The sequence below is a fragment of the Phaethon lepturus genome, unplaced genomic scaffold (assembly GCF_000687285.1).
Source record: "Phaethon lepturus isolate BGI_N335 unplaced genomic scaffold, ASM68728v1 scaffold37667, whole genome shotgun sequence".
Taxonomy (NCBI): domain Eukaryota; kingdom Metazoa; phylum Chordata; class Aves; order Phaethontiformes; family Phaethontidae; genus Phaethon; species Phaethon lepturus.
Genome location: NW_010550439.1, coordinates 1 through 22,658, shown reverse-complemented (window position 1 = coordinate 22,658; position 22,658 = coordinate 1). Strand labels below are relative to the sequence as shown.

The 22,658-nt window shown below is 52.4% G+C and overlaps 1 protein-coding gene across 1 annotated transcript; it reads right to left on the bottom strand.

Annotated features, from left to right (window-relative positions):
- Positions 1–53: 53 nt before the first annotated feature.
- Positions 54–22,119, bottom strand: CFAP70 (cilia and flagella associated protein 70; the record flags this gene model as incomplete). The annotated part of the gene is made up of 26 exons (XM_010290563.1): positions 54–101; positions 380–481; positions 1,498–1,587; positions 2,017–2,178; positions 2,906–3,058; positions 3,758–3,846; positions 4,586–4,693; positions 5,650–5,841; positions 5,989–6,104; positions 6,202–6,335; positions 6,902–7,027; positions 7,683–7,814; positions 8,436–8,627; positions 9,629–9,689; positions 12,041–12,132; positions 12,600–12,680; positions 12,912–13,079; positions 14,456–14,590; positions 15,554–15,653; positions 16,748–16,839; positions 17,285–17,467; positions 17,880–18,056; positions 19,089–19,168; positions 19,408–19,503; positions 19,832–20,018; positions 21,984–22,119. Coding segments are annotated over 26 exons (3,232 nt in total), but the record flags the coding sequence as incomplete, so codon positions are not given.
- Between the last annotated feature and the right edge of the window lie 539 nt (positions 22,120–22,658).

Below are 22,658 nucleotides of genomic sequence, written 5' to 3'. Positions count from 1 at the left end.
CGACAAGGCCAGGCCCTGCCCTGCCAACCCAGCAGCAGTGCGGGGGTACAAACCTTGACGGCGTATTTGTAGCACTGCTCTGCCTCCAGCTGCCGGCCTCCCTGGAGAAACGACACAAGAGCAGCTCGTGAGGAAACGTCCCACAGGGAAATAACGAATTCTGAGAAAGCCCGATGCAAAAGACATTTCCCCAGGGGAGTACGCACGTCTGGGGACAGCAAGCAGTGAGAAATGGCGTTGCTTTTGCCGTCCGAGCACAGTCCCCAAATTATTTTTACCACTGAGGTCTACAATGTGTTCTTCGGGCTCGTGAACAGATGCCGATAAAACCTCCCGGCGCTGCCAGGCTGGCGGGGGGAGCAGCTGGCTGGGCACTCACTCGCAGGCAGATGAGGGCGAGATATCCCCACACTTCTGCGTTGGTGTTATTGAGGGCATTGGCTTCAGAGAGAGCATCCTCTGCTTCCACCATCTCTTCCAGCTTGCGAGAGAGAAGGAGAGGTGTGAACAAAAGGCAAACAGGCAGAAAGGGCTTCAGAACCCAACGGGCATCTGCTCTAACAGTTGAAGAAACCGGTACAACAAAAGCATCTAGCGGGATTTCCCCGGCATTGATGCAGGGAAAGGATTTAGCGCAGGGACAACCAGCTATCCCCCGTGCCAGCTCCCGGCTCTCTGGTCAGGTCAACCCTCTCACCGCTGGCTCCTCTCCCCGGTGGGAGCACATGCTGTGTGTACAAGTCAGCCCCCACGTGTAAGGAAAGCACCACAAACGCCTCCACCTCTGGGAACCGAGTGCTCCAGCTCCACAGGGAAACATGACTCCAGCCCTGATCCCTTGTTCCCTCTGTGCAGTGGCTCCCGAGAGGCACGGCTAGCTGGTGCCCGGTGGGCTGCACTTGCTGCCCTGCCTCAACTCCACAGCCTCTGCAGGAGGCGTACATTTGACCAAGGGGGAAACAGAGAAGTTCAAGTTCCTTCCCTGTTTGCTCCTCTCAGCCAAACTCTCGTGGAGGCACCTCACGAGGTGTACCTCCAGGAGATACTGTGCTGCTGGTGGCCGGGTGTCCTTGGCAAGCCCTTTAGAGGCGCTGGATTCCTTTGGGTGGGGAAAAGCACCGAGATGTTAGCACTCTGCTAACATCCTGCTCATCACCTCCTTCGTGGTGACAGGCAGGTCGCATGCAGGCAGGCACTCCGGGCAAAGCCCAGGCCCAGATTATGTGTGTGCCATGACATCCTGGGGACAGAGGCGCTGGTGGTGGGACGAGGGGGGAAGGATTGCTGCTCCCAGAGCTAAGGGCGACTGTGGCACCCTGACATCTCCCGTACGAGCAGCCCTGGGCGCCAGGCTGGGACTGTGATGGCAGCTCGGCCAGGGGCGTGGGTTTCACAGGCAGCTAAGCTTTATCAAAGGGGATCACGCAAAAGCAAGACCCACATCCCGTACCACAGAGCCAATTAAAGCGCAGATGACTCGAAGGTAATCGCACTTACCCTGTAGCAGGCGATTCCCACCCCCAGCCAGGTGAGACAGGACGCAGAGTTCTTGCAGGCGAGCAGGTAGGTCTGCTTCGCCCGGCCGTACTGCCAGGAGAGAGACGATCGTGATTCTCTCTGCTTCAAATGCATCACTCCACAGCCAGCCCCCCGCCCTCCTCAGCAGTTTGCTAAGAATCCCACCTCCGGTGGGATTCAGACACCGACCGGACCCCACCGCTGCTGGGGGGGCTCGGAGCCTGCCCGCTGCCCCTGATGCGGTGGCTCTATGGCAGGTACTAACACAGTGACAGAGAAGTACCCCTCTTTGCTAGGATGAGCAGAATGGCTCAGCAGCACCCCGAGACCTTGCAGCTGAGCCTGGGACAAAGGAACTCCAAGGAGTTGAGTGCTCCAAGGTTTTGCTGTGTTGTGTGATCTTGGCTTATAGCTACAAATAATGGCATCTTGTACCTGGGGTCTGGAACCTACTACTTTGTGTAAAATTCCCTTTCTCCACTCCCGCTGGCTCCTCACCTCTTTCTCTTCCAGGTAGATGGAGCCCAGGCGCAGGCAGACAAAGTGCATATCCGCAGCATCCTCCACAAAACTGATGGTTCGCTCGTAGCACTCCTTTGCCTCACCAAAGTCCCTCTTCAGGTAGCACAGGTGCCCTTTCTGAGCCCAGATGTTGGGATTCTGTGCACACAAACCCAGAAGTGAGACGTGGCTGGGAGACGGGAGGGAGAGAGACCTGGGTGAGGGGCAGGGACCCCTGTAACCAGCAGAAAGGAAGAGCTGGCTGGTGTTTGACTATACCAGGACAGATTTTACGTACAGAGTTAAAATCAAGTCAGTGGGCTGCCTGCGTAACACCAGCACTAGGAGCCCCCTCCAGCCTTTCCTTGCACAGTGCCCTGGCCCATGCAAGGCTCCCCAGGTATTGTGAGTGTGCAAACAGCATTCGGAAATGTCGGCTTCACAGCCCTCTCTGCCTTCCATTCAACCTGACTCTCCAAAGCCTCCTTTCCTCTCTGCTGAATAGCAGCCTTGTTTCTCCCGAAACAGAGCCTGACTCACCAACAGAGAGAAAGAGGATCAGGATATACACCTCCAAAGGGAAAAGGAAGGCAGGCGCTGCAGACAGAGGAGTCCTCACGCAGAAATGCCGCCTGTCTGTGCAGGAGGTGACAGAAAGCAAGTAATAAGCAGGGTAATGAGGAGGGCAGTGCTGGAGCCGCAGCCTGATGTGGTTCATCAGCTACAAGTGTCCTCCCGTGCGGAAATCGCTGCAGACTAGCATTAGAATTGCTCGAGTGGACATGAAGCATGGGCTCTAGGTTCACAGGCAGAGTCTGCCGCGGTGTTTGGCCAGTGTCCTGCCTCGGGACACCGTGCTGCACCCCAGGAACACACATAGAATTACCACGTAGTCGATCTTAACGGCCTCGCAGAGACATTCTTCGCATTTTGAGAAATCTTCCTTCAGCAAGTAAGTCTGGGCCAGCGCCAGGTAGTACGCACAGGAGGGACCTCCCTGAAGGCTCAGCAGCTCGTGGGCAAGCGCCCTGTGAACAAACTGTGGAGGAATGGCACACCGGCACAGTTAGGAGAGCAGGCAAACCACGGGCACCCCCAGACGGACACGGCAGGAGGACTGACCTGCACCTATTTGACTTCCATGAACAGAAAAGAGACAGGAGCTTTCCCTCCCCCCCTCCTTCGAGTATTTACCTCCATTACTTCTAGTTCCGTTTTGCTTTAAGCAACTCTTTCTGCCATATGTAAAATGAAGGCAGGCAGCACAATGGGGCAGTCAGAGAGATCCCACAGGGATGAGACTGTGGGACAGGGACATTCCATAGGTGACAAAAATTACACACACATCTGAAACAAGAAGGGAGTACTGGCGTCTTGAAAGCGTCACAATAATGCATCTCATCTCTGAACGTATGAAGAAGAGCACATCTGCACCATTTCTGACTTGGCTGTTCTCTCCACAGCAAGCAGTGCTGAGCTGAGGCACCAGAACCTCGCCTGCCTGAGACGACTGTGTCCACAACAGCATTTTGGTCTGAATGCTCTGCCTGGCCACAGTTTTGCATTTTTGGGCAGTGGTGGTTTTGCTCCGTCTTGTGCTCGGCATCTAGGGTAGCCACAGCTTGTTCTCTGAGCCCAAGAAGGGGGCTTGCTGGAGCTTGCCACCAGCTCTTTGGTAGTAACCCACAGAAGGAGACCAAACCTCCCTTCCCACTCCTCCGCTCCACATTGAGCTGACCTGGATGGCATTGACTTTCATCAGGAATTCCACTGCCTTCATGAAGATTGTGCCAGGAGGTCGACTAAGTCCTGAAACAGGGGATGGTGCTGCAAGAAAACATGTCAACATCAGTCCCAAAGTGGGCTTTTTATTTCTGAAGCAAGAACAGGGGCTGAGACCCTGGTGGGGACAGAGGAATCCCAGCAACATGGTGTAAAACCCAGGAGGTGGCAGAGGAGGCTGAAGCAGAGATTAAGTCAGCATTTCTTTCTGAAGGGCTTAAGTTTTTGTAGAAGATGTATAAAGAAACAATGCTCTTGACCCACTAATTTTCCAGTCCAAACTCAGAGGAAGAAAAGGTAGGAGTTTATGATGGAAGCTCGTCAGAGTTACCTACAACGAGGCCACTGCCCAAACCAACCCAGCACGGCCTACAGCACCCAGCACTGCCACCTTTTTGCCACCCACTGGCGAGTGGAGCTGTAGAGGAGGCAGATCACACAACACACGACCAGAGGAGATCCCTAGGGACAGCTTAAGAGCTGGCATCTCCGGAGGGAGACATCCGAGCAGCTGATGAAGGCAGCTGGGTGAAATGAGATGTAGGGAGAGAGCCGCTTTCACCCCTTGGCTGTCCATCCTGAGATACGCTGCTCTGAAAATCGGGACGAACCTGCTTTGCCTGGAGATTCTCCAGCTAGGGAGAGAGAACAAGCCTTGACATCTCACCTTGGCATCACGATGGCCACGCTCAGTGCTCGCAGGTTACTGCCCTCCCTGCCGATCACACGAGGCTGTCTCCCAGCACTGGGCTCTCCCTTACATGCCAGGCCCCCATCCCCTAACCTTTCAGGGCTTCCCCCGGTGCGGTAGCCTCTTCCTCAGGCGCCACGCAGGCCAGGGCAGGCTCCCTCGCCTCTGGCGGTTTGTCAGCTGAGCCATCTGGAACCCTCTCTGGAATGAAACCCCCAACAACCGTTAGGTTGCCATAAACTGCCCAGTTTGGAGCACGATTCCACAGAAATGGGGAAAGAGAGAAAATATAAAAGATCTGCCAGATTTTCAGAACTGCGAAGAAATTTCTTTGCAGGAGGCAATACCTGAGTCCGGGGTTTTGAGTACAAGATTACCACATGAAGCTAGAAACAGGTATAAATGAGGCAATATCCCTTCCCTCATAATCAGAAGGGGCAAAAAAAGGCATATGACGCTAGGCCTGCCTGCCTGAGGCACTTTGAACACACTGGTGATAACGTTAAAAATAAAACCAGCTGACATTTAGTGCAGCCTGGCCAAATATTTGGGACTTGGGACAGAAAATCTTGGCTTGGGGTGAGGCTGGACGCAGTTAGGCTCCAAAGCAAGCCTTCGGTTCAGGGTGACCACCAAGCAGCCTGTTTCGCCCTCTGAATTGGTGAGGCAGTGCTTTCCAAGACACGTTGGGAAGTCACAGCAACAGTTTCTGTGAAAGCTAAACCTGGACGACCCTAAGGTATGACTGTCACAGGGGCAGCTCTGCCCTCCCAAAGCCTCAAAAAGTACGCTCACTTCCTCCAGCCACCCTGGCCACTGCCCACACATCCGTATGTCGGCGGCACTGAGCTGGGGCAGAAAAATAAATGCAACGGGTCCCTCTGCCAGGCTGCGGGTAAGACAAGGCAGTGGCTGTGCTGCTTTCAGGAAGCTTTGTCGTTTAAAGCAGCACGCTTGCCGCTGTCGTCTCTCGCTGATAGAGTTTGTGGTCAGTCTATTCTAACTCACAGTCCACATCTTCTTCCTTTTATCCTTTGTATTTCTCCTCGTAGAAACACTTAGAAATTTCTCCTCTCCTTCCATTGTTCACCACTTCCCACACTGCTCTGAGCCCCCCTCCTTGCTGGGGGCCACCTCCTGGCTTTGCCCGGCATTACCTGGCGAGCACTCTTCTGGGCCTGGGCTGGGAGACCTCAAGCACCCAGCAGAAATGTGCTTTTTCCCTTCTTCTCCCTCAGCAGCCTCAGGGATGCTCCTCTCCTTGGTGAGCTGTGCTTGCAGTAGCTTCTTAGCCTCACGGAAGGCCATTTCTGCCTGAATATTATTATTCTGCAGCTCATAAAACAAACCTACGAGAGACAGAAAGACCAGCATGAGCAGACATCCGCCTCTTAGCAAAATCCTTCCCTTAGCCCTCAGATTAGAGCAGGGAGAAGAGGATCAGGGGCAGAAGCGTGCTTGTTGCCGTGAGCACGCAGGCTGGCTTGCTTTTGTACCTGAAAGCGTCCAGGCTACAACGCTGGATGGCTCCAAGCAGCAGGCATCCTCAAAGAAAATCTCTGCCTCTTCGTAGTGCTGCAGCATGACGGCCACAATCCCACAGAGCAGCAAGCTGGGGACAGGGTCGGACAGGTTAGCCTTGCAAGCCGCAGGCAGTGGTGTGGGGGACACCCCCACTCTCCCACTCAGCCACCAGCAGCACGCAGCACCTTTGGATGTGATGGGGGTCCAGAGAAAGAGCCTGCCGGAAGCACTCCTGGGCTTTGGTTGTTTCCTCAAGCAGGAGGCAGAACGCCCCATAGTCCAGCCAGTACTGGATGTTGCGCTGGTCCTGAGCTAACCTCTAGACAAAAGAGACCACTGCCGGAGTGAGGACTGCTGCAAGCACGCTCAGCACACACAACGGGCTGGGGAAACAACTCTGGAACGACCACGGCTTTTCTCTGGCCACCCCAGCCCAGTTTAGCAACAATAAAACCATTGGCTGTCACGTGCTAGGGTTTCCCTTAACTGGGATATGCTGGGCTTCCTCTAAGCCTCCTTCACCTAACACATGTCCTTCAGCTTCAGGTGACCTCCTGCTAGCGTCCTGTTAGAGGCACAGTGTCCCCAGTGCTGATGCAGCACACCTTTTGGACCAGCTCATCCCATTTCCCCCGGCTTCGAGGCTGAAGTCCTCAGTGACCCGGCCAGGCTCTGTCTCACATCCTCCAGAGAGCAGCATCTCCCTAGATAATCCCTCGCACGTTCAGCCTGAATATCCTGGTCACGTTCACCTCCTTCCTCTGTACACAACAGTCAGGGATGGCTGAGCTGTCAGCAACACGGGCCCCACGCTGCCGCGATGGCGTGCCGGCTGCCGGCCCAGACGCACGGGAGACCGGCAGGAAAGGACAGGGGATCCTTTACCTGCTGGTGGTAGAGAGACGCCAGCTCATAGTCCTTGTTGACTTCAGCTTCGTGAGCAAAGAGCCAGAGCTGCTCCTCGGTCATGCGGGACACAGGGGCAGGAGAAGCAGCTTCCTCAGACAGTAGCTGGTAGGGAGCGAGACAGAGCGTTAGCCCTGGGGAGGGCAAGAACGGTTCACGTGATCCCAGTACAGCAGCAGTCCCCAGTCTGGCACTGCGCCGAGTACAGCCTGGTATGGCTGGGGCTGGGCAGGTTGGAAAGGCAAGCTGTCCCAGCTCCTACTTGTGGTGGGACACATTCCTGTCATTCCCAGGTACTTTTGCCACACAGGGACAGGGCAATACGCATTATTTGCAGCTGTGACAAGTAAAAGCATCCCCTAGATCAAGGCCATGTCAAACTTCTCTGGTGTCACTTACTGGTGTCCCCAGCTCACGCTGGAAGGTCTGTGCTCTGCCCGGGTGAGCAGCAGATGGCACAGACCCAGCTGCCCTCACCACGAGCCAGCTACAGCGGCTTTTACCAGTGGCATCTCACACGTACCCCACCATCAGGATTTCGTAGCGGTGGGATACAGATGTGCTGGACCCTGCCTCCGTGTGGCTCGGGGCCCACGTGTGGTAACTGCAGCAAAGGGAAGCACGAGCCTGCTTCTGTCTTGAAGGCAAAAGTCCCCCTGCCTTCACTAAAGGCTGTGTCAAGCCCTGGATCCACAGTAAAACCATGTCCCAAGTCACCCATCCCAGCAGCCCCAGACACATTGTCAGGGTTTCTCCCTACCTGGTTCAGGGCAATGTGCATCTGGTCCACGAGGTACACGTAGAGCTCACTGAGAAATGCCTGGAACTGTTCCTGGGTCTCAAACGCTGTGGTCTTCAGATATTTCTCCCTCACAATCTTCACAACAGCATACTGCGGAGACACACGACAGTTGGACAAGGCAGGTCCCCCCTGTGCCCCCCACCAGCTCCGTAATCGTAGAGCCAGAACACACTGATTTTGCCTGAAGCTCCTATTTAGTTCTGAGGAAGAAATCCAGCCCAGCACTGATAAAAGTAAAAAAAGCAAGCCGGGCGAATTCCTTTCCCACCTCCCAGCCCTGGCTCTCCCTGAGACACCGGTGCCCCTTTAAGGGACAGCATGTGGAAGGCTGGTTCCTCTGGCACGGCGAGGGGGTCTCTGGGCAGACCGCGGCCAAGGCCAACGAGCCGAGAGAGGGGAACCCCTCTTTCTGCCAGGGTGGACCGCAAGTGGGCAAGAGCAGTCAACTTTGCCTTCCTCAGGCTATAAGGACGGTGCAAGTGCACGTGATCAGCTTTGGTTCTCCTGGTGTGTGACCAAAGCAGCTTGATGCCTCCTCTGTTAGAGGGAAAACCTGTCCCTCCCCATGCCTGCTGCAACAGCCCTGGGTGGCAGGAAGGGATTCTGGAGCAACACATCACCCTAAGTTACCACCACGGAGCAGCAGTTCCTCACTGAGAAACTGTGAGGACAAAACCAGTAGGGAAGCAAAAAGCACTATGGACTCTTTACCTTTAGCTGTTCCTTAAAAGCAAAATATTTCCCGGAGTTGTTGAGCTCAAAGTTGAGGTGACGCTTCTGTTCCTCCAGGGTTTGGTGGTCTATCGCTCCCCGGTCAGGCAGCCGCTTCCCAAAGAGCTCATGGTATTCACTTAGGATGGCAACGGCAATGCTCGTGACGTGGTTGTGATAATCTTCCACGGCCTAGGAAAAAAATAAATGATCAAACTTCACAAGTCACTTACACCATTCAACCTCGAAATGTATTTCATTTGCCAGAGCTCACACTTCCCATAAACTCCACCTGACTCAAGACTCAGTTAGTCTGTCATGCACCCTTCCCTGTCCATGCCCGAGGGCTGCGAAAATATCTACATGCGAATGCAAAAGAGCTCCTTCATAATTAGATATTGCTCCTGCTATATTTTTCAGTCAGAACCCAGTATTTGAGTCATCGTCGTCTCTTCTATAGCAGTATAATTGGCTGTAAGTAAAATAGATCTCATTTGCTGGGAGCCTTTTAAACCCATGGGCCAGCCCTCTTCAGCAGAGTCTGTAATCTCCATAATCTCGGTGGCAGATGCTTCCATGCGCTGCGATAATCAAAACGTACCACTCTCTGCACTCCAGACAGTCCGGCACAAATCAATTCTGCAGCAGCACTGGGGTCAGTTATTGAAGGGCTGCTTTTTCCCCCACTGTTGCTTTGAATTCACCATCAGCCAGGGGCCATCCGAGGACATGCTCCTTTCGATGGCTGCTCTGTACCCGCAGAAGACGAGCCAGCACTCTCAGACCATTTTCTGAGGATGTCACACACACAAAAGTGCTTGAAACTTCTGGGTGACCTGAGAGTGGTCAGGGCTGATTACATAAAGGTTCTGGCTGAACATAAGGTTCTGGTAGCCTCTTTCTCCAGCATCCCGTTTCCTTCCAAACACCCCCACGCTGCCACCTTCCCTGCCTTTGCTACGTCTCTCCCCTTCGTATGGGCCGCAAACATGAGTGATGCAGCCCGGGAATGACTTCCCAAGGCATACTACTGCGAAGATAACACATCCAGAGGTTTTTTCTTTTCCATTTCCTCTTCAAACCTCATCTACATGTTGCTGCAGGGCTCAGGCTGAGAATGAAGATTCTGCTGCGTGAGAGGGATGAGGGCAGGATGAGGTGGCAGAGTGGTGGCCACAGGCTCTTGCACATACCTTCTTGGCTCCTGCAGTCCGGCGAGGCAGCGGAGGGCGAGGAGGAATCATCTCCTTGACCCTGTCAATGGGAGGACAGAAGAGATCAGCCAGACACACTGCCAGCAAGGCTGGCTCATCTTGGGCGCAGGAAGCCTGTCGTGCAAGGGCTGCAGCCTGTCATCGTACCCTGAGACACCTCGCAAGGAGCCGGGGCGCAGAAACTGAAGTCTCAGACCAAAATTGAACTGTAAAGACCAGGCAGCTACATTCAATGCTTGTAGCTCATCACAATGTCTTGAGAAAACTAGCTGCTGCCTCGCTCCCTGTTGATTATTACACTCCATGGGGATTAGATAAGATTTATTTAGTTGTTATTTTCACAGGGTTTGACTGACCCATCACACAAAACCTATCGTAGAAGCTCAGGCCAGCACGTGGGGTTAGCAATTTGTTATTGCTAGCAATCAAAAACACTCTCCTACAGAAGCAGATCTTTTTATCAAGCTGCTATCCCTCCAACTCACAGCCTCCTGGGCCTGCCAGGACAGCTGTTAGAAAGGTACCAACCTGAGGAAAGCTCTGAAGAATTTTATCACTGTAAACCCCAGGCCACCCGATCCATCGGTCCCCACCGTGGCACAGCGCGGCTGTGGCACCTCGCCCCTTGGCCACGCATCGACTCCTAGAGACCGTACCCACCCTGTTTGTACCGCTACTAGAGTTACACTGACCTTTCCAATATTGACCAAAAGCCCTTAGCATTACCATATTTTTTGCTAAGATTTTATTAAAATCCTTGGTGTCAAAACAGCCTATATTCATTAGGATTTTTATCAAGGTTTCCTGCTGGCTGGCACCGAAACACCTTCGGTCCTTAGAACACAGTCCAGCCCACCAAGCAAAGGTGTCACATCCCTGCGTTGGCTCCTACAACGAGCAAAACAAATCACTTATTCCCCTCCAAATGTAAACCGCTCCTGTAACCGTCCTGCCAGCTTACAGAGCCCCTGACCAGCTGCCTTCTCCAGCTCCTGAGCACTGGCCACTTCTCCCACACAAACCCCTCTTGCACCCTCTGCCGTGTGGTTTAGTGCCGTGGCCCCGAGTGGTCCCTTCGCTCTGCAGAGACCCGTCGCCACCCCGCATGAAGCCAAAAAAACCTGAGCAAGCGGGTAGTGCAGCTCCCACACTCACAGTCCCACCCTCGCCCAGCCTCAGAGCAGCACCCTGTCACCGACGTGTTACCTCCGCCAGCGGAACAGATGAAACCCAAACTGCTTCACTTTCAGATGAGAAAAAGAAAACCAACAACCACCTGGGGAAAGCGAGCGAGCGAAGAGGGCCAAGCGGAGGCTGACAGAGAATTTTGGATGGAGCCCAAGAAAGAGAGCTGTGGTTTGCTACCGGGATGTGTATTTAAACACCCGTCTAAGAAAAAAGAACCTCACTGTTGATCTCGTCTGCCAGGACACACGTGTCATCAGCTGGAGCCCCCCGAAGACAGGGCCCTTCCCACGCCTCAGGGGGGCTGATTTTTCAGGCCTGACATTTGCAGCTGCACATGGCAGGTGAACGAGGAGGAACTACCCTGAATTCACACAAGTTGCAGCAGAGTAGAAATGGTATAAAAAGGGCCAGGAGAAGGTCTATTCTAAGGGGGGTTCACCTTCCTCAACCTGTTCTTCCTGGAAGACAGCAGGCAGCACAGAAGACAACACACATACTTTCCCTTCAAAGAACGTCTGCTGCTCATACTTCTGTTTGGGAGAGACATAATGCCTGCACTTGTTATTCGTTTGCTGCATTTTCTCTTTTTCATGGAATAAATTATACACGCTAGGCCATTCCTAGACGGTAATAACGCAGCAGGGCTGCCTCTCTGGACAGGAAGAAACTGCCTCAAATCAAACAGACAGCAGAAGAATCAAAGTAGCAGAGATGAGAGAGCAGCTCTACAGCAGAACGACGTGAAAACTAATGTAAGAGCCGAGGAACGGGTAGAAAATTGTGAGAAAACTTCCGAAAAGGACAAAATGACAAGAATGCTATGTTGAAGTTACAGCAGTCCACGCTGGTGGCCTGTCCTGACCAAGCAGCTGAACATCATGTGCAAGAGGCAAGCCCGCGGGGATTAATGGAAAACAAAGCCCCGGACGGGAACGCAGACACTGTTATGCTGCTCTGCTGTGTCTCTTTTTGAGAGGAATGGCAGGGAGATGCCAGCTCGGATGAATGCAAGTGTTTTCCCCACACACCAGATGCCACCTATTAAGCAGTCTGGCCAAATTCTCCCCCTGATTCCAGCGGGCTTCGGCTCAGGCCCTCAGTTGGTACTCACAGTGCTCCAAGGGGGTGGCTCGCTATACAGCCCTGTTTCTATCCTGCAGAAATGAGCTGTCAGCCCCAGAGTTACAGCACGTCTTTACGCACCGTCTGGTGAGCTCCTCTTGCAATCGCTTCGGTACCAAGGCCTTGTCCAGCTTTATCTCCATCACCACGAACGTTCCTGCTTCAACGTATTGCTGTGAAGATAAACATTGCGCTCTCAGTGTCGTGCTGTCTAGAGCCGCTACTGGCATGATGAAAGACTGAGCATATAGCTACAGATCTTTCGCAATTCCTCTTCAAACTGCAGAGATACAGCTTGTTTTATAACCTGCCCTCAGAATGATTTACAGCAGCAAAATTCAGCTCAAGAAACCAGTCTAGGAAAAAGGAGAAAGCCCAGATAATCAATCTGCTTGCAGAATGAATATGCATTGTAGACGTTTTGAGGAAGAAGCCAAAATAGGAAGGAACCCTTTTAAATACATCCCAATGCTAGACTGCCCTCCAGCTGGACGTCACTGGAAGAGCTCCAGGACAGCGTCTACGTAAAATATCCCTTGTCCATTCATGCCTTTGAAGAATTTAATTGCGTGAAAGGTGTGAGAGACAGGCCCCGTGACGGTCTAGCAGTCTTTCCTTCTCTTTGGAGATACATAATTACCTGTCCATCAAGGTTGAGATATGTGACATTTTCAGCTTCTACAGTGGCATCTGACAACTGGAGTTTGGGCATGATGGACATCTGTTGAAGGAAAAGGAAAGACGTCTCTTGTTTCAGATTCAGTAAACCTCACCTTCACAAATTAAGGATGTGAATTCTAGGTTTGTTCAGGCAGCATGTGCTAAAATTTCAAGATAACGAGTATCTCTCAGTTGGCTGAGGTAACACAGCATCAACCCCTGGTTTCTGCCCCAACTACCTCTGAGGGGGGAATGGAGCAATCACATTGCAATATGCTTCTCTAGACCTTACCCTTCTGTTGGAATCCTTATCTTTGGTGATTTTCTCTTTATCTTCCTTCTGAGTCTTGCTGGGAATGGCTCTGGAAAAGGGAGTACTGATTCCTGGGGTCCACAGCCCTTCCTTAGTCAGGCTGAGTTGCGGCCTGAGATCCCGGAAAACACTGCGCTGACTTTTAGTCTGAAAAAGAGAGGGAACAGAAGCAATCAAGGCACAAACTAGGCTTCCCCACCCCTTTGCCTTAACCTCTCATAAAACACGTTGTCGGGGTCTTAAATGCATTAAGAAGTTATGATGGCTGTGAAGCCTCAGGTTAGACTATAAAACGAGCTGCCTGAGAAAGCTTCAGTAGGGTCTCCCTGTCTTCTCTCCAGAGTGAGGTGCTGGCCCTCGATTCTTGCCTGAGCTATGTGGTAGATTTGCTGGAACTCAGCTCCATGCTGCCCTGGTCCTGACCCACTGGCCTGAATTCCTGGCTTGATCCTGGACCTGCCCCACGGCTATGGTCTTGCCTGGTGATGTGGACTGTTAGATGAACCTGGCTACCCTCACCAGGTCTGCTCTGCAATTTTTTGGGTGCCCCCAGCTGCCCTGCAGTGACTCTCGGCTTCTGGCTCACCTTCTGGCGTGGAGCAGCTTCCCTGACACACGTCAGCGAATTGCAAGGAACAGGTTTTTCAGATCGTCTGTTTACACACTGTTGACCCCTTAGACAGGCAGCTCCCTCCCAGCCGTCACTGTTAGATGAGCTGGGCTAGCAAGAACTGAGGGGATCCTGGCGAGAGGACGGAGCAGCTGCACCGAGACCCTCCAGACCAAGAAGCGGCCCAAAGCACCCAGAAAACCAGCAGAGACTGGCAAACAGCCGTGTGCCCAGCCCTGCTCTGCAACACCCAGTGGGAGCATGGAGGCAGAGAGAAGGGCTGTAATTCACCCGGCCTGGCCAGCAGCGCTACAGGGACCGCGGGCAGAAAAACCAGGCTGTGCGTCCACCCTCCTGAAACAAGCTCAGATCTGTTCCAGGAGTAGTGTGGGAAAATGGAGATGTAACTGTCACTCTTAGAGCGGGGAGAAACGCAAAGACAAATAAACCTCCGTGAGGTACAGCTGAAAGAACTCCAATGACAGCTTTTTCGGTTGTTGCCTGGGGTAACGCTATCCTTTTAGAGCCACTGTTTGCTCTTCCCAGCAACGCGGTTCATTTGCCCATGTTCCAGACTGGGGAGAGAGGAGTGTTCTTACAGCTCTCCCTGCTCAGCTGCTGGCAGAGAAGGGAGTGGAGTGAGACTCAGAGCCTCGCTCAGCCTCCAGACCTGCTCACGCATGCCCAGAAATCCCCTCCCTTTGAGAAGTCTGCACCTAAAAGCTTGTCTCATTATTTTTCTCCATCACCAGAAGGGCAGTGAAATTTCAGAGCCAGCCTCCAAGTACCACGCTGCCCGTGCTGCCTGCTCCCCAAACACCACGCTGCCCGTGCTGCCTGCTCCCCAAACACCACACTGTGCAAACACAGCTGCCGAGCTGGAGTGGAGCCTGACTGTCTGGCCTGCCCTCACCTTCTCGAACACCTCGCTGTCTTGGTAGGTAAAGACACGAAAAGCGCCTCGGATCTGCTTCACACCGGGGCACAGCAAAGGCACCATGTTGACATATGCCACGCCATGGACGAAAATCTGCTTGTCCTCATCTCCCTGGAAACACAGAGCAAGGGACTGAGATACTAAACGGACTGTTATTCTCTGTAAGGAAACAAGGTCACCGATCCCATTAAGAAGAGGCTACACAGCAAACTGATGCACCCAGCAAGCCAGTGGCTCTCTGTCACTGGCGTACAGCCGAGACAACCTGGATGAAAGCACTGGAGTCATTCGATATGTAGAATATCAATTTTATTCCAATCCCCGCAGGGCGGCTTTTCTCTCTGATGCCCACACTGTGCCATTCCGCAGGATGGTCTTTTCGAGATACGGCTGCGAAATTACCAACTATGTAGTTAGAAATCCAAGCAACCCTACCAAAGCTGTGCATCTCAGGTTTGACAGAAATCTGGTAGGTAAGGAGGTCTGAGAGTCTGAGCTAGCAGCAGACTGTGAGGGTAAGGGAAAAGGATCCCTGTCAGAGCTGCAAAATCCTGGCACCAATGAATGCGGAAAGAGATTTATACCAACTTGTATGAGTTTTCCCTGGAACAGATTAGGAGCTCTGACACGATCAGCTGCCCGGAACAGAACGATTAGCTAAGGGACTGTTTCTTTGTTAACCTCCCCGCCTAGGTTTATGTGCAAAAGCAGAACTTATTTACGCCCCGAGAAAGAAGGCATGAATTTCTTCAAAATGCTCCAAAAACCCATTGGCTGACGATACGCTCAGTGAGTTACCTCAATTCTCAGAAAGCACCCTCTCCCTGACCCCTTTCCACTGAGCTACCGCAGACTGTCAGCGAGAGCTCTGTATGCTATAAGGAAAAAATATTATCCTTTGTCTATTTAACAGCTCTATAAGGCTGATTAATCCCTCTACAAAGCCTCTAGCTCTCTGACTCGCTTTGGCTGGCTCAAGGCTGGTTTTGGTATTACAAAGGCATTGAAAGGAAAATGCTCGATAACGCAGTGCTGCTCCACAAGCCAGAACAACATATGCCTCCCCACTTTTACCTTGTCAGCTTTGCTAGTTTTCCCTTTGCTGGGTGAGGCCACAGACATCCTGCAGACCTCCACGGGCCAGTACTGGCACTCCGCAATGCGCTTCTGCAGGCTGAACACAAAGGAGAGCACTGAGAAGATGCAGAAACCAAGCTGGAGAGCCACACTGCCCTCCTTTCTGCCCCAGCAGCCCCAAAACATCCCCCCTTGAGTTGGCTTCAACACACTCCCACAGCAAGCACTCTCGGGCCACTGGAACATGTGTGCTTTGGGACAGGCTTGGTACATTTTCTTCTCCGTCCGCTGCTGTGTGCATTTATGGCACAACCAGCTATAAAACAATTGTGAGAGCGACACACTAGGTTTTCTCTCTCCCCTGGTTACTTCAGAAATGAAACAAATAAAAAGGAACGTGATTAACTTTGGTATAAATCCTGGATTGCACAGAGCAAGCAGACCCTGAGCTCCCATTCAATGTGCCTGGTAACTCTGAAACCAGCAGGCAGGCTGATGAAAGTGTAGGGGAAAAAAATTTTTTACAAATCAAACAAGATAGGAGGGAGTATTTCCACTCATGAGGAGTAATTTGGCTGTGAAACTCACAGCCATGATGCAGCTGAGGCCAAAAACGTAGCAGGACTCAAAGAAAAATGGGATACTTATCCTGATCTTGAGCATATCTGGAGCTGCTAAAGGTAATGTTTATCCAATAAAAAAGCAAATTAAGAGTGCCCACATGGAGCAAAAGGATTTTAATGTATTGGGAATTCAGCAAAACTTAATTAGCAGCTCAGAGGAGAGCTGTGTGGGCCACTCTACTCCACATCTGCTCACCACAACTCTGCTGCCCCTTCCTTCAAACTGCGGAGGGAAGAGCCACCAGCTCCCGTTGCTGGCAGCACGAGCGAGCATTGACAGCCTGGAGATAGCAACTACAGCCAATTCATCTTCTCCCACCGCAGCAGAACCAAGCTGCTGCCAGCAATTAAAGGCAGTTAGCGCTCCCTTGCTCCTGTGAACACCTTTAGCCAACAGCCAGCCATCGCAGCCACAGGAGGCGAAGGCAGAGCCGTGGTTCGGCCACGTAAGGGGTCTGAGAGCACCTGCATGTTGCTGCTCCTGACATGGGTCGCTCTGCTGAGTGCATTCTAGGGTTGGTTTCTCCCCACCGCTCCGTGCTGGAAGGGAGGTTCTCAGGTCCCTTACACGACTACTGCAGCGGGATCCAGGTAACAGCGCCTTTCCGTGTCCCATACGATTCTCTTCATGCTTTCTGCTTGGATCCTAAACTCCCTGTCCTGTGAGAAACAGCATGCGATCAGAGGCAGGACAGCAATCTCTACAGCCTGCATCACCCCCCCAAAACGCTCCCTGGGAGAGAGTGTGGGTCAGACAGAGAGATGTCCAGCTCACCGTACCCAGGCCGTCACAGCAGACACCAGAGCCCATTAACACGAAGAGCCTGGCTCCCAAGGAGGTAACACAACTCCCAGCCCAGCAGCTCCGGAGTGCGTAGCTTACTGGAGCCCAGACCTGCCACGTGCACCCTGGGGAACTCTCCTGCGGTGAGCTAGCACGCCCGCTGTCCCAGGGGAACCACCTCCGTGTCTGGGCGCCGCGCAAACGACCGACCACCCGCCTTCCTCCCCTCCCCCTGTAATGAGTCTCTGCAGCTCTTTCTCCGTCCCGTCAGTGACACCTGCCTGTTCTCTTCCAGCCATGACACTGCCAGTCCTTCCTCACCTCTCTTTTGTTGAGCTCTCCGTCCTCATCCTCATAGGGACCACCAACGATGAAGGAGTTGGGTATGTTCAGAGCACCGGGAGCCATGATGTTAGCAAGGGGCCATTTTTTGGGCCGGGGTAATGGCTCTTTTTCACCAGCAAGCTTCAGGATGCCATTCTTGAAGAGCAAGAGGAATTCCTTCTAGAGAGACATGAGAATGAAAGGGACTTGCACTTCCAACACGAGCAGGAGCAAGCGCCAGCTGCTCCGAGCTGGGTCTAACAAAGCGAAGCAGCAGTGCAGGGGCCTGGCTTGGAAAAGGCACTCCACCACAAGCATACAAAGAGTGGAGAAAAAATACAAATAGCCACGTGGAAAAAAAAAAAAACCTGCCAGTTTCAATCCAAAAGTTGCCGAGCAGACCTTCGTTTGCGCTAAAGGAACACGTCACGCCACAGAGACCCTGAGCACTCGCAACAAACGCTGCTGTTGCACAAGCACAGGAGCTGTACACCCCACGGGCCTGGACACTTGTTCCCCAGTGGGAACGTGGCAGAAGAATCCACTTTGTAGCAGCCAAAACCCCTCTCTCTGTGCCTGGACCGATCCTCACCTCCCCAGCTGCTGGTACTTGCAAGCAAGCCATGTAGTTTTGCAGGGGTCCGGTGGGAGCAAACGCTTCGGGGACAGAATAAGCTGCCTCCAGCGTGACGCTCAGGAGGTTGCCATTTGAAAGCTGCGTTGCAGAAAGCAGGGGCTCTTTGGTGCACACTGTCACTTCAAGGCCACCCTGTGAGACAAGGATAAAGTAGAGCCAGTAAGCCGACAACTGTAACTCTCCCGCTCTTGAGGGAGCAAGCAGAAACCCAAGGCCAGAATGTATAAGGTTCTTCTGTTCCTCAGCTCGATGTAAAATAAACCAAACCAGCACAGAAAGGAATTTCATGATCAATTTGTCTGAATTGTGACTATTTGTTTAAATCGGAGCCTGCCTGAGGCATGGCACATGCCCCACGGGCCTCATAAAACGAGCCAGGGAGAAAGAGTCAGTGCGTCCTAAAATGATCCACGGAGAAAGAACATCAGGATTGGAAAATAACGATTTTCCCCTGGTGATTCAGAGCATGCCAAAGCTAGGGCCATGCTTTGACTCTGCCCTATCTCCATGCGCTGTGTACAGTCTTTAATTACCTGGATGGATGGTGTGCAACAAAAAAACAGCTGGTCAGCATTTATTATCTCTCCTCCCTAATGGGTGCCCCCCCTGCCTCGCTCTCCTGTGTAACACCTCTTAAACACAGAAAAGTTGATGCAATATCCGCCCCTCCAGTTCACTCGCAGCACTAACTGCGGGCAGACTCAGGAGCAAAATTAGACACATTTTCCCACTTTTCTACTTCATTCCCTGCTTTGTTTACTGGGTACTTTTCAACCGGCTGAATGAATAAGGACCTTGCAGGAAAGGCAGTCAGACCTTGTACAATAATGGACTCAGGCATTTTATCCACAGAAAGGAAGACTAATAAAGCTGGGCAGGTGCCTTTGCTTTTTTCCCCGATTTTTCAGCACTGTGCTTTCCATCTTGAATATTTTTTTCCAGAGCAATTTGCTGGCTGCACACATTAGCATTTCCTAGCACGACCTCACCTATCATAGGCAACTAGGGACAGACGTCAACAGGAGTAGGAAAGGCCTCCAAGCTTGTAACATATAGGGCTGGAACACATCCGCGATGAGCCAGGCGGCTGAGTCATGCTCACCTTCCCATTAAAAAGCAGCAGAGCGCCGAACGAGCGAAGGAACAGTTCCAAATTCCACATACCTTGGCCTCAGGCTGAAGGCTCTCTAATGGAGAGGTAGGCACTGCATACAAAGGAGCTGAGACCTTAAATGAACACTGTCCTAGGAAGAAACAGGAACGAGAGCAGCATGAAGCAAGACCCGCTGTAAAGAAATCATGGCTTAACTCCCAAGGTGAGTTACTGATATCACCCTCTCTTCCCCCAGCACCCAGCTTTCTACAGACACTGTGAAATGCATTTTGTCAAAAGGAGGTGAGTTGTAGGGAGGGCTCCATAACCAAAGATCAAAAAGTGCCAGGGACCAAGTGGTTATGGAGGCCGCGGAAGTCGCTGTTGTACCTTTCAGCAGAGGTAGAAGGTCCACCACAGCTTGGCCAAGAGGCACGGTCTTCTCCAGCTGCTTCTTCTCCCTTTGCAACACTTCTATCACTGTCACTAGAGAGATAAAGAGAGAGTAGCTGGCAGAGTTTCTCAGACGGCTTCAGACCAGCAATTCAGGGGCTGCTACGGGTCCACATGTGCTCCAGCACACGCTCCTACTTCATCTCCCGAGGCCCACAAGAGCGGCAAAGCCAAGGAGCACAGGCCAACATGAAAGGGGATTCTTCCAGCTGGCAGAGGTGGGAGCAGAAGTGCTGAGATTCCCCCCGCCGCTGCTGCTGAAGTGCTATTCTTGAACGAGTGACTCGTGCGACAGGCAGGCACAGCAGAGCAGCTGACAGCACCCACCTCCAAGGAGGGACATTCAGCATCAGGTACTTACAGAGCACAGGTTTTTGCGCAATGTCATCGAAGGAGTTAGGCCCATCGGGGCTGCACTCAAAGCTGGTCATGAAATTATAATTTGCTGTCCCGTTTGGCAAGACGTCAGTCTTGGAGGAGTCTCCCAAGATGGCTCCGTTGTACTCCGCACGCACCAAAGTAACTGACGCGTCGCTTTTGATACTTGTCTGTCAAACACAGACAGCACATTAAGCAGTTTATTCTGCCCATGATCAAAGTTGCCTCTGGGAGGCAGCTCAGTTCAGCGCCCGGGACAGAGTAGGCTGGTGGAAGCCTTTGGCTGTTCCACTACGGGAATGGGGAAGAGGAGCGGAGCTGGGCTGTGCTGAGCCCTCACCCTTCCCTGTCTTTAGGAGGGAAATTGCCGGCTCCCCCGTGCTGCGATGCCCCAGGGATTGTCAAGAACTGCTGCTGGAAGGGTTTGGGGACAGAGAGGCCCGGGCTTCACCTCAGGAAAGGCAATGAAAGACACATCTGAAGCAAATCCAAAAATATCCCATTGACATTTTTGTGCTTCCAGGAAGCTTGAGACTTTTGTCGTCTCCTAAGAAGGTAGCTCCTGAGCTGCATGGCTGAGCTCACAGGACACTCGTGTATATCACATGGCTGGAGAACGCCCTGAAATGAAAGAAGGGCTCCAGCAAGCTCTTTGGGGAGCTCTGCAATTTGTGGTTACACCACCTTCATACCACATGCTTTAAGCAGACATGAGGAGGTTCGAATTTTAAAACATCTCCGCAGAGGGGCTCAAACGTGGGTGAACAGGGGTGAACCGGGCACCTCCACAGCAGCAAGAAGTGCTGAGACAGGTAGTTACCGAGGAGCCTCCCTGCAAGAGAAACGCGGTTTATTTCTCCATCTGGGGAAGAGTGGCCGCTGCCCTGAACACAAGGACTGTTGTACCCAAACCCAGCTTTTCTGTAGTCCTGAGCCACAGGGATGCCTGGTCTCCACGGGCCCCTCCGTCAGCTCCCTCTTACCATGTCACTGGGGTAATTAGTTCCATATTGGCTCTTGCACAAAAAGAGACTTTATTCACTTGGTTTTAATTTTCAGTCCTTCTGACTGTCTCCTTGAGCATATATTCTATGACTGGCTAAACAGAAGAATCCAATTAACCTTCCTCTGTACCACTAATTATCCTAGACTTCTCTCTCATCCTTCTCTACATCGCCTCTAATTAAGCAGATTCCACACTCCTTATAGCTGGTTTTTTTTTCATATTGTTGTTCTTACTATTGCACTTTTGTAACCTTCTCTCCTTTTGCGATAGCCTTTTCTAAGACAGAGCAATCAGAACCACAAAGCAACATTCCGCATGCAATCAGTCCACCGGTCTATTATTTTCAGCATTGTTTTCCCTCCTCTTACCTTCTCACCTGAGGTGCTGTTTGCTGAATCTATCGGTGTGAGAGGTATTCAAATACTACAACCTAAGAAACTCAAAACCACCCAGTTAGGTGCTTTTGGTTTGCTTTTTTTTTTTTTTTTTGTCTGCAGCTTGAGCAGAGGCAGGAATTTGCATTTTTCTGCTTGCAGCAGTAGCTGAGCTTCTCCTCCGCATTCCCTCCTAAATGCTAGTTCCTCTCGAAGACTTTAAGGACAGCTGGGTGCATCATGCAGCACATGGAAACCACAGTAGTCATGGGTTGATTGGAACCAGCTTGCCCTGTAACTGCACTGGAGCCACTGCCTTTTTAAACTAGAGCCGACCCTTTGGTTTCAATACCATTTAAACCGCTGTAGCTGGGAAGAAAATCTGGCTTTATAGCCAAGGTTGGATCTTTTTAGAGGTATTTGACTCACTGATACACATTCTCCCTTGTGTTTTGCTTAAAAAAAAGCTGCCATTTGCATAGAGTTAGGCAGAGAGATACATTTCAATGCAGCACCTCTAGACCACTGCCGAGGAGGTGCGTTCCCCAACCTACGTGAGTCACAAGCCTTTGCTCTGCGCGAACAAGCCCTCAGCAGGGAGGAGGAAGCCACAGACAGTGTGGCATCGCTGAATCGCCGATATTCTCACCACTCCTTCCTCTAGCCTTATCACTGAGGTCTCGAATGGGATGGCACCGCACAAAATCGCTCTGGCCTCGTTTGTTAAACCAGTAGAGACATTTTCAGAACTTTACCAGGTCCTGAGCCTTCAGTACGGTGATCTGGACCGGTGTTGCTGGTGTGGGTTGTGACTCGCTGGGAAGCGCTGCGGCAGCAGGCAAGGCAGAAGGCTCCTTTCCGATAGGCAGCCCCGCAGGGACCTCCATGGCTCTGTGGGAAAAAAGAATGAGGAAAGAAACATGAAACTGCTCTATTCCTCTCCCAGAACCATCTACAGGACACAGCAGCCGTGGCTGGTAGCAGTATTCAGGGCTTGGCTGTCAAAACACCGTTGAAAGCGCAGGGCTTTGTCAGTGACGAATCTCTCATGAGGAGCAGGGGGAGGACAGGGAGGAATGTAATGCGAAAATTATCCGGCTCTGTAAATTTAACCCAGCTGCAGCTCTCAGCTCCTCCGTGCACACGGGAAGGGTTCGGTGCCACAGGCTGCGCTTGGCAGGGCCCTCCCCAGCGCAGGGCACGGCCCTGGGCTCTCCTTTGCGTCTTGTTTAACTTCAACGAGAGGCTGCGGGGCCGAAGGCCTGTGGCTGCCAGCCCGTCCCCGCGCAGCTCCCCCACACGCCCGGGGGACCTGGCTCCATCCCGCACCACAGGGCGTGGAATCCCTCCGGAGACGCGGCTGGGCCGAGGTCACCCCTGTCCCCCCACCGCAGCCCGGTCCCTCAGGCTCCCCCAGCTCCAGCCACCCC